This window comes from Nothoprocta perdicaria, unplaced genomic scaffold (genome assembly GCF_003342845.1).
Source record: "Nothoprocta perdicaria isolate Ctin4 unplaced genomic scaffold, notPer1 scaffold_10, whole genome shotgun sequence".
Lineage (NCBI taxonomy): Eukaryota > Metazoa > Chordata > Aves > Tinamiformes > Tinamidae > Nothoprocta > Nothoprocta perdicaria.
The window spans coordinates 7416530-7428289 of record NW_020454094.1 but is presented as its reverse complement, the minus strand read 5'-3'; the positions used below and the strand labels follow the sequence as shown (position 1 = coordinate 7428289).

At 52.6% G+C, this 11760-nt stretch overlaps 1 protein-coding gene across 1 annotated transcript; it reads right to left on the bottom strand.

The window, feature by feature from the left end:
• Positions 1 to 3051: 3051 nt before the first annotated feature.
• Positions 3052 to 5200, bottom strand: LOC112947444 (myogenesis-regulating glycosidase-like). Its single transcript, XM_026039535.1, has one exon. It carries the CDS (start codon positions 5189 to 5191, stop codon positions 3095 to 3097), a length of 2097 nt encoding a protein of 698 aa, XP_025895320.1. The 5' UTR covers positions 5192 to 5200; the 3' UTR covers positions 3052 to 3094.
• Between the last annotated feature and the right edge of the window lie 6560 nt (positions 5201 to 11760).

Genomic DNA, 11760 nt, shown 5'->3' with positions numbered 1-11760 from the left:
TAGAGCCTGGCTCACCACAGCGGTCTATGCACAAAAGCTTTGAGCACTACTAGCCTCAGATCGTTTCCCTGGTTTGCACCACAGGTCACCATCCAAAACAGGCTCAGTTTGATTGAGTCAAGGAAATGCCTAGGGGCAGGTTTGGTGGATTGGCTCAATCTTCTCCAGTCCATATAGTTCATACCTCTGCCAGTATCTGATCATGGTGGAGCAGCAGATCATGTTGATGCGATTGACTTTTGAAGCTTGCACTGTTGTTTTGAGTTGAATGGGATACTTGTGTTTGCACATGTCTTCTGAAGTCTGATTGTAATGTTGCTGCATTTTTTAACCACTTTTCTAATTCGTAATTGTTATGAAAACAAACTGTAACATTAATTGCCTTGATTGATATAAAACTTGGATAAACAAAAGAAAGTTTAACTATGTCCATCTGTGCCAAGTGACCAGGGCCAGTTCCTCAAGCAGTAACACATTTGGGGCTGTTGTCACCCCAGACTTCACTGCAATTAGAGTTGAGGTCGTTGGCTCATTTAAAGCTGCATTTTGAAGCTTTTATAGATGTTTTAAAGAGGAGAAGTGACTGCTTCCCCCGCCTTGTTTGCAGAAATAGCAGAGGACTGGTTTAAAAATGCCCCATCCTCCAGCATGGGCTGGTTTGCATCATCTGTCACCCTCCATGGATCTCTAAAGCAAAGGGAGTAGCTCTGTCTTTGGGCTGGTCTGGAGAAGACCAGGCCAAGCTAAAGTCTAAGGCTGTATCAGCCCCCAGGAGGGATCAGGTAGCTCTGCTCCTATTTCTGCCAGAAATGGAGGCAAGAGCCTTGGAGGTACCTGATCCTGCCCAGGGGCATCACAGCCCCAAGGGGCATGGTCGCCAGGGGGGTGTCCATAAAATCAACAGCATAAAACCCATTAGTTCAAAACCTGATTTCAGAGAGGCTCCCAGGGGTGACTGCCAAAGATCTACCAGGGCTGAGTCCATTCCCACTGGCAATCACAGCTTTTATTACAAAATAAGGAAAGACAAAGGAGTCGGATAAACACAGAACAAGCCTGGAGAAAAAAAAATGGCAAAAGAACAAGCTGACAACAACAGATTCCCTCCGGGCACCCAGCCAGGCCAGCAACCTTAGGGGAAAAATAAACCTCCTCAGCCAGGCTTGAACCATGCAAGAGCTGCCAGCCTGCGGGTCCCTCACTCCCAGGAGACTTGAAGACCGCCTTGGCTGATGCAAAGACCAAGGGGCCAACTAGAGAATCCAGGGAGGGTGGGTGATTTTTAGATAAGTGATGGCCAAGGATTAAGGGCAATAAAGAAACAGGCAGCTGGGGGCTAGTGATCTGAAACCCGTCTCCCAGAGCAAAGGAGGGTTAAGCAGGAAGGGATGGGGTTTGGGGTGAGGGCTGATGCCTGCCAGGACCACTCGGCTCCTGGAGCCCAGCTATGGATGCTCAAACCAGCAGCTGAGAGTGGAAGTGCTCAGGAAAGGAGGGGATCTCGTCCTCAGGGTGAGGAGACATCGATGGAGACCACTTTGCTGTGGTGGGAGGAAGCTCATGGTAACAACTCATGGAAAGCCCAATTAGCCCCAAATCTTCTGGCAGCCACAGCACTACTCTGCCTTTCACACTCCTGCATTAGGCTTCAGGATTTTTTCCCTCCCTGGAGCCATGCCTGCAAGAGCGGCACCATGGCATGGGTTAATTTTTCTCTTTGCCCTTAGGGACACGTAGAAAATGTTTTTGCTCATCCCCAGCCCGTCTCTTGGCAGTGCCCTTTTGCAGAGATGACTGTGCAGGGGCCTTGCGGTGTAACAGAGCCACTGATCAGCACCCAGATCCGAGCTGGTTTTGGGACTGCTTAGCCCAAGCACTGAAGTGATGTATGCTCTGATGGAGCTGCAGTGACAGGGACATCTGAGCCTGGCATTAGTCGGGGATAGCAATGGGTCTTCAGCCCTGTCTGGCCAGGAGCAGCCTATGCCTCCGAGTTCTGAGGGGTGTAGGGGAGGTTACATGGGGTGTCCTTAAGGAAAGGGTCTCTCTCCTGTGCTGGGACCATGCACAAGCTCCCCAGCACCCCAGCACCCAGCAGCAGGAGGGGTCAGGATGTGTCCCTCATTGCCCACTCTCCCACAGCCTGGGGTGTTCTCTATACGAGCTGATTTATCTGCCAGACATCGAGAGCTGTTCCCCAAGCTGGCAGTGAGGCTCTGCACGGCCACAGAAGACCAGTGAGTAAAGGAGAGAGCAGCTGGGGCTGGGACAAAGGGGTCTTTCATTTCAAGAAGGACCGTCATGGACTCCATGGCTCTCCTAGCACACTCAATCATGTCAAGGACATTTCTTGGCCAAGGCATTTTGTTCTTTTCCCTGCAGCAATGGCCATGATGCTACCGGGAGAGGAGGGTTTCATGAGTCACAGCTCAGCAGGGTGGGCTCACTCTACATTAATCTCAGGGGCCCGTATCATTTCAGCGAATGACTACAGGCTTTGGTGAATCTACACTAGAGACCTGTTTCTCCATAATTTCTCCCAGCAAAGAAAGATAAATCATTACCACAGTGCTACTGAGCGTTAAAGCTTTATTTTTCCTTGCTCAGTTCATGGAAAATGCAGATTTTTTTTGCATCAGGATGCAACGGGAGCGTGGTCTGAAAACACAGCCCTTCTCTCGTTAGGTGAGTCACGGGCTGGGTTCAGCTTTTTTTGTTGTTTTCAAGTACCTTGTTCCAAGTATATCCTTTGCTAAATAAAGGGAAAATTATAAATATCTCAGGGGATCAGTTGTGCAGCAGGTTAACAATAGAGCCCATTCAAATTCCTATACAATACAAAAATGTGCAAGCCATTTCTTGCCAGGAAACAATTGCGAGCAGAGACTGTGTTTCTATATGTTGTATTTGTCATACTGCCATGGCCAGAACAACCATCCAATATATCTTAGTGACTAAGTTACTCTGCAGGCATTGTCAAGCAAAATAGAGGTCACCATGACTACTTCTATATAGAGAGTAAGGTGTTCAAAAAATCATCAAAATCATCATTAAAAACTGCTTCAGTGTGTTGTAAAGCTGATGAAGGAGTCTGTTACGAAACCCAGAGGAAATAGGCAACTTCATCCAGGTCAACGGGATAGTCCGTGAGCAGCACCGGGGTCTTCTCAAACAGCTCCCCCTTGTAGCTGCGCCACTTGCCCATTGGCAGGTAGACGTCGCGCTCCTGCTTGCCCATCTCCAGCACAGGGGCCACCATGAGCGTGTCCCCAATGAGGAACTGCGAGTCGATCTTGTGGGTGGCCTCRTCGCGTGGCGAGATCCACCAGATGGGMCGGATGATGGGGTCGCCCGTGTCCGYGACCTCCCCGGCCAGCTCCAGCAGCAGCGGGGCCACCAGGGACTCGTGCAGCTCCGTGAACTTCTGAGCAATCTCCACCACCTCCTTGTCGTAGAGCCAGGGCGGGATGGAGAACTGCATGGAGGGCATGAAGGCCGACAGCTCCAGCCACCGGATGTAGAGCTCCCGGTCTGGGATCTCCACTGCACCTTCCGTCTTGTTAGGGAGAAAGTTCCCTCCAATCATATCTGGTAATACAAAAGGGTAACCCAGCATGCTGATGGTGAGGACTGTGGGGATGAGGGACTTGAGGCCGAGCTCGTAGCCCCACACGGAGTCACGGTCAATGATGCGGAAGAAGCAGGAGRTGTTCTGGGACTGGTAGCCCACGCGCACCTCGGCCAGCTCGTAGAAGGGGATGGCCATCTCCGTGTAGCGCCTCGACCAGATGCTGGGGTCTGACAGTGGCCGGAAGGTGCTGAACTGCTTGGGCAGGTAGCTGGTCTCCCCAGCATCAAACTTGAAGGACGAGATGCCGTACTTGTGGCGCAGCTGGCGCAGGTGGCTCTGGAACCAGTCGCGGGCCGCCGGGTTGGTGAAGTCCAGGATGGCCCCAATGCCGTTCCACCACTCCACCATGGCCGGCAGCCGCCCCGATGGCTCCTTGATGAACAGCTGCCGCTCGATCCCTACCCCAAAGTTGGAGGAATCTGTGTGTGTGAAAGGATGAATCCACAAAGTCACCTTAAATCCATCGTTCCTCAGTTTTGTAAACATCTCAGTTGCGTTGGGGAACTTGATGGGGTCGAAGTCAAAGTCCCCATAGGCTTGCATGTACATGTCATCGATTTCAATGTGACTACAGTTAAAACGATACTTCTTAATCTTTTCCGCAAAATCCAGAACTTTATCTTGGTCGATATCTTTTTTGTAGAGTGCCCAAGTGGACCAGATCGGGTAGCGGAAGGCGTTTTCGGAGGGGATCTTGGAGGGCTTGTTGAAGTAGCGGCGCACCATGTACTTGTGGATGGAGGTGACGTCGGAGCCCACGCACACGCGGTAGCTGAGCTCGGGGAAGGGCTGTTGTCCCGGCGGGGGCTTGTACGGAGAATCCTTGTAGCGCGCCTGGAAGAAGAGGGTGCGCTCCGTGGCGTTGAAGCCCAGGTGGAAGGGCACCGAGTCGTTGATCTTGATGGCCGCCGCCTTGGACGAGAGCCAGTAGCGCTCCAGGATGCCCCCGAAGCTGTCGCGGAAGGAGTAGACGTCGCTCGTCACGTAGGGCACGGGCTCCTGGTAGCCCGCGAGGCGAATGGGCCAGTGCTGGGTGCTCATCTCCGAGCCCCCGTACCAGTGCGCGTCCTCCCAGAACATGGTGTGCTCCACCGCCGGGCCCGCCGCAAACTCCTCCCAGCGCACGCGGTAGCACATCACCGTGTCCTTGGGCTTCACCGTCTGGATGAAGAAGTTCAGCGGGCCCCTGTYCGAGCGCGTGCAGCTCAAAATCTCTCCCTCCTTGGAGCACGACTCCAGGTCGAGGCTTCCCGAGCGGAAGGCCAGGCGGAAGACCACCTCCCCGTTCTGGTTCTTGATCACAAAGCCCTCTGGACGCAGGTCCATCAGCTCTGTCTTCAGCCTCTCCGCCTTCCGCAGGGACGCCGTGTAGTAGCACCAGGCCACCACGGCGGCAATGAAGAGGATGAGGCCGAGCAAGATGGCCCCGAGCATGGGCCTCAGCTCTTTGGCGGGCTTCTGCTTCACAGGGGTGAAGCTTTCAGTCATGTGGATTTCCTTCATGTTCCCTCTGTGAGCAGCTCCCTGTTTTCCTACACGGTGCGTGGTCTGATTTTCCATGGCACTCCAGAAGTGTCACCTTGTGATTAGAAACTTCACTGCTTATTTTTTTTCTCGAAATGGTGGAGATAAAACCCCAAATCCTATAGGAAGATGGGCACAGCCTCTTCTCCAACACCCAGTCCCTCACACATGTGGTGTTGGTTCATAAAACAGAGGATTATATGCAGAAAAATAATCTTCTTAGCAGTCGTCCCTGCTTGCCTCTTGCTCGGAGCCCTGCACCCTCCCTGGCTCTGCAGCTCTGGCTCGCTTTGCTATTTGCTATGTGCTATTACACCCTTCTCGCTGCCAGTTGAGCCAGGCTGGGCTTTTTTGGAGCTGGACTCTGCCAGGATTCCTGTGAGCTCCTCCTGGCTGCAGCCTCGCTGCATCCAACCGAGGCAGAGCGGCGGGATGGAAATCCGGCTGGAACTCGGAGGAGAAGGGGGTCTCTGAGCAGGGAGAGGGGCTGGCACCAATTCAATCCGGATTTACTCTGGAAGCTGCAAGATTAGCTGAATTTAAATATTTTTAGGCTATTTGCCTTGACAGTTTTTTCCCTCCCGTCCTCTGCTTCCCTGCACTTCTATCCGGACAGGGAAATGCTGCATGGGGCTACTCAGCTGGTTCCCACCAGCCTCCCTCGGTGCTGCAGCAAGGGGAGCAAGGCGTTATCTCCCTGCTCTTTGCTCCTTTGAGCCTGGGACACGCACGTGGTGGCCGTTTGCAGCCCCTCTGCTTCGGAGAGCGCGGCCGAGCCCTTGGGCTGCCCATCGCCTGCGTGTCCGGAGCTGGTCGGCGTGGGACAGCCCATATTGCTCCAGCTGCAGAGGAGGAGGAGGATGCCCTGCATCCAGTCTGGCTGCCCTTCTGCTTCTGAGGCACTAATTCAGTTCCCATGCAATGCAGGGCCCACATCTGGCTAATGTCAGAGGCAGGAGGCTGCAGAGCCACGACGCCAAGGGGTTGGACGACAGGTTGGAGGGAGGAGGTAAATCACAATTACTGCACGGCAGGTACCATATTAACACTAAAAACCTGATATTCCTGACAAAAGTGGGACAACATAATGCTCATCCTAGCAGCCACAAAGTCAACCAGTTCTGTGCTGCCTGCGAGCCCTGAGCGCCCATAGACAGGGCAGGAAAAGGCTGGTCTGGGAAACTGAGGAGCAGATAAATCCCCTCCTGGCCCTCACTGGCCTGCAAGCTCTTCAACCAAGGCTTCCCCTCCAGCTGGGTTGAAAAAAACAAAGAATGACATTGAGGGCGGCGTCTGCAGGGAGAAAAACTTGCAGGAAGGGGCCGGGGGGAGCGAGGTGGTGAAGGAGGCGGCGCGTCCCGCCGAGCCGAGCCGTGCCAGGCGGCGCGTGCCCAGCCGTGACATCACCCGCTAAGTATACAGAAATGATAAGCTGCCCGGGGAGCCACTAAAAATACCAGAGGTCACGGCGATCGGTATCGATCGCTATGGCCTCCCCAGGACCAAAATAAGCCGCTCATTTATTTATTTATTTATTTATTCTTTATTTATTATTTATTTATTTTTAAGGCGCTCTGCGGGTGAGCAAGGCTTTGCTGCAAAAATAAGGAATAAAGACGGAGCAAGTGGGTAACGGCACTGGCGGGACAAGCTGGTGGTGGCTGTTTTGCAGTGTCGGTGCTCTTACATGTGTCAGAAATGGGGAGATGTGGGGAGCAGCAGGGGTCACACACACACACACACACACACACACACACACGCGCGGGCTCGGGGCCGCACCGGGAGCTGGCAGCGGCTCCGGAGCTGGCCCGGCTCCCGCTGCTGCCGCTGCTCCAACCGCTCGCGCTGTTCCCAGCGAAACGCCGGCGTTTTCCATAAACAACCTCTGCGGCCGGGAGAGGTTTCCATGCACAGGGCTTGTCCGTGGCTGCTCTTCTCCTCTAGCCGCCTCCCCAGCTGGAAACATCCATGGCCGCAGGAGGTGGAGAAAGAAAGGGGAAAGGCCGTAGGAAAGAGGCTTTTCAGTACAAAGTGTTACCCGCTTTTTGTTATCGTTATTATTAAACTAAGCAAACAAACAAACAAACAACCCTGGGAAATCAGAACTCCAAAACACCAGCAGAATATGGGATCTGTGGAAAGTTTCCTGCTTTTTATGCAATTTTGCCATCCTGCACTTGATGACGCCAGCCCTTCCTCCTCCTCCTCCTCTTCTTCTCCTCCTTCTTCTCCTCCTCCTTCTCCTCCTCCTCCTCCTCCTCCTCCTGGGGTAGGGAGGAAGGCAGAGATGTCGCTGCCCAAATGCATGTGGGAAACATTGGAGACCCTCCCGCTGGCTCCGGCCCTTTCCCTCACTCCGGAGCCTCCAAGGTGGCATCACCCTGGTGTCTCTTGGCCATGAATATTTAATAGGTCCTTGCAAAGGTGAATGTTTATTAACATGTTAACTCTATGGGAATGTTTATTAACCCGCTGCAAGGCGAGCAGGGCTGGGCTCGCCCAGCAGCACCGCAGGTCCCGCAGCGACGCAGGGGCTCCCGTGCTTCATTTGCCCCTGTGCTTACATGTTTTATCCGTGTAAATTCATGTCCAGTGCAGGCCCCACACATATTCCTGCCCCACTGGTCCCCAGGTGCGTGGCAGGCCTGGTTCCAAGCGGATCTGGGACTGCTCACCCCGGGGATCCGAGCAGCCTTCAGCACCCACGGATTAAACATTGACCTATAGGCGCCTTCACGTGCAGAAAACGGGCCAGGACTTTAGACTGCCCTCAATGACTCCGCAGGGGCTGAGGCAGGAGGTGGCCGGCGTGGTGGGACGCTGTGCCCCTGCACCCTTCAGCAAGCCTCCCCCAAGGGCCCTTCCAGGGTCCAGTCTGTCCCAGCAGCTCTGGGCACGAGTGTGTCAGGTCTCAGTCCACATCCTCTCAGAGCAAAGTGTGAAAATATTGAATATGGCCTCCTAAAATGGGATGGTTTCAGCTGTCGCAGAGTGTGCACCCATCACCCCAGCATTGAGCCTGAGAAAATTCCTGGTGTCTCCAGCAAGGAGAAAGGCCTGGAGCAGGTTATTGCTGGCTTCAATCTCAGCCACGGGGGATCTTACTAGAGCACTTCCCTGGAGTCTTCCTTATCCTCCGAATCCATGACCATCACTACTGCACATAGAGCACTTTCCTTCATAGGTCTTTGGTCCTGCAGGAGCTGGGAGGGGAAAGTCCTGCTCATATGGGAGTGATCTCCTTCTTCCCAAGTGGATGGAAGGGAAATTGCGCTCTCCGGCGGCTCCGCAGCCACGGCCTGGGGAAGCAGCTCCATCTGCTGAGCCGACGGCACAGGCTGGGAACAGCTGCCTCCATGTCCACTGCTGCTGCTCGGGTGGACGCAGAGCCCTTCAGGCCCCGCCGTGTCCGCATCTGCCATTGCAAAGGGCCCCAGGAGGGAACTCGGGCTTTGAAGGTGCCCTAGAACCCCAGGGAAGGGAGAGCAATGGACAAAGTGTGGCCAGGAGAGGCACAGAGATGGTCAAAATATGAAAAGAAAAAGTGAGGAGAGAAAGGTATTCTGCTTTCAGGCTACTCTGAATTCAACCTGTGACCTTGTCCTGCACTGGGTGAAGAAGTAAGCGCTGGGGTGGCGTGGTCTGAAGGGGCTTTCAGCCCCTGCCACAGGCACAGTCAGAAGATCCACTGGTCGGGAGGAGCCCTTGAGAGCTTCCTGCTGCAAAAGCAGGGGAAACAATGCTCAATAGCTCCAAAAGCTCCTCAAAAGATGGGAAAACTCTTCTCAGTTGCTACTATCTTGTGAGGATAAGCCAGAAAAGTAATGTGAGCATCAAGCACTGCGAGTGAGATCCTCAGAGGATGCTTCATTCCTTGTTTAAGCCAACTGCTAGTGCCAGGGTGAAGGCTCCCGGGGCAGGTTATCTCACACTCGCCTCCTGTGAGACTCCCTATGGGCACCAAAACAGCCGGCATGGGGATGAGGATCCCAGGGAGGCTGAGCAGGGTTGGCTCCAGGCTCCCCATGGCTCAGCCTTATGCTCCCAGGTGACCGCAGGGATGGAGTGACCACAGCTCCATGCCCAGTGGAGATGTACCTTCATCCCAATCTATCTCAGTTTCCCAGGAAGAGGGCAGTTTTGAAATGCAAAATTACTTCGTTGCCTACATCCCTTTCTGGATGTACAGGATCTCTGCCCTGCTGGTTTTTCGACACATTTAATGCCAAGGACTTGTCAGTGATCAAAGGTCTGACTGCAGAGGTGGCCAGGCATGTTGGCTTGACTTGATATCTCTTTATCCAGCTTGGAGCAGGGCAATGACAACCTGTCTTTGAAGAGGACACAGATGGAGGAATGACTCACGTTCAGCACCAGCCAAGGAGGGACGTGCTAGGGGCATTGCTATCTAATTCAGCCCACTCACAAGTAAAGGGAGACTTTCCTGAGTTTACCAGATTTTTCCCCACATGGCTGAATCTGAGAAAAAGCCAAGTCACCATCAAATTGGTGATACAGCAAAACCAGGGCTATTCCAGGGAGCTGGGGTGGACAAGGACTGCCTGGGGGTACAGAGTACCTGACTGCAAGGCTGTGGTTATGGGATCATCCTGCTCAGCATGGGAGATACCCTGGCCGGAGGGCACCTTGCTCTTCTACTGATAGCCCAGGAGAAGTTGTGGGAAGGATTTGGCACAAGTACCCCCATGTACCACGGTACGAAGCCAGGCCACAAAGAAGTGAATGTGCTCTGGAAAAATGGTCTCATGGAGCAATTTTTTATGCAAATACCGTCCTGCATGTGTAAGAAATGAGATGGCAGCTGTTTCTGGCCTTGTTCACTTGCAAAAACACACTGGCTTTTAAAATGCAGCGGAGCAGAGTGATGCTGTCCCCCACATGACTCTGTTGGACTGGAGAATAATAGTGCACTTACTTGGAGACTAAAAATATCAGTAGCTGATGTTAAGCTGGTTTCTTTTTGTTTTTGCTGACACTTGCACTTTTTTGGCTTGTCTGCAGGGCTTAAAAATGTCACCAGGTGCTGGTTCAGGCTGTCCTCAATCCTGTGCTAGTGAGGGTGAGCTCAGTGTCAGTCCAAGTGTCTTACAGCTCATTAAGCAATTGCTGAAGCCAGAAAAAAAAAAAAAAAAAAAAAAAAAGAGAGAGATTTGCACTCAAAGACCAAAGGCTTTTCCTACAGTGCCCTAAAATCAGCTGGGATGAATGGGTCCAGAGCTGAGACCAGCTCCAACCCTGCAAAGCTGGGTCTCTTTTTCTGAAACACCACCTATAAGCATTATCTCCAGTTTGCAATTGCTCAAATACCACTAGAACGACCTGTCTTTGGGGCTCTGGATGTTGCATTACATTATGTTTCCCAACGAGTGGTCCAGAGCTGTCGGGATCCCAGCAGGCAGTGATCAGGGAAGTGGGTCTTGGTGCTCCGCAGTCCTTGATGCCGGTAGAGGAGATGGCTTATCTTGCCCAAGGAATAGCCAAGCTGAGCTGCAAAACTGCTCTGGCCATCACTAAGCCCTGCAGGACCAGGGGGAGCAAAATTTATAAGACTTAGTCCTTTTTTTTTCCCCTATGACACTAAAGTTTCTCTGTACAGCCCCATTGCAAAGGCTGGGGCTGCACTTTTGGATGAGGACAGGCACTAATGTCAAGACAGCGATGTCAGTGAAGGCAAAGGACTCAAGTTCTCCTACAGCTGGAGAGCCACCCTATAACATCACAGCCTAATTCCCTGCAGCAGAAGCAAACAGCAAAAAATGACTACATTGCTACTGAACTGCAGAAAAAGGCATTGAGCAGAGAAAGGTAAAAGGGGAAGACCAGGGAAATAGGGCCTTCCTCGGGACTGCTGGGCCAACATGCAGCATCTACAAGAAAAGTTAGAGAAAGAGTAAGGGAAGTCACAGTGACCAAACAGCAAGTGGGAGAGATCATCAGAAGCAAGAAAATACCCTTTAAGGAGCTGAAATCCCAGGTGGATGGGTTGCAGAGGAGAGCTGGGGAATGCAGGCCTGCGCACTTGCATATTAGTAGATTTTGCAACAACAACAACAAAAAAAAGAATTAGTGAGTGTTTGGATGAATATGAGCTCCTTAGGAAGTCAGCTGTTTTTGCCTTAAAAACCTCTTGGACTTCTTAGAAAGAACCAGCAAGCATGAGGATAAGGATGGTCTGTCTGAAAGAGTCCACTTTGACATCCTAAAGGCTTCTGACAGAGCCAAAGAGGCCCCGAAGGCAGCAGAGCAGACTCAGAATAAGAGGGCAAGCCCTGGAAAGGTTAAATACCTGGTTAAATGATAGGAAAACGGTCCATTCTCTCAGTGGAGATGGTCACAGGGCAACATCTCAAGCCCTGGGCTCACTGAAGGGGAAGAGATCTGCTGAGACAGTGGATAAGAAACACCAGAACGAGAACATCCTGACCTGAAAATGGCAGCAAAGGAATGGGACGGTAGCAGCTCAGAGCTGCTAAAGAGCACAGTGACCTTTCCAGTGGGATATTTGCTGTAACATCCTTCATTTGCCTGGGACACATCTCTATCCCCAGGAGGGAAACCAAGGGCTTCTTTGCTGTCCTCCTCTC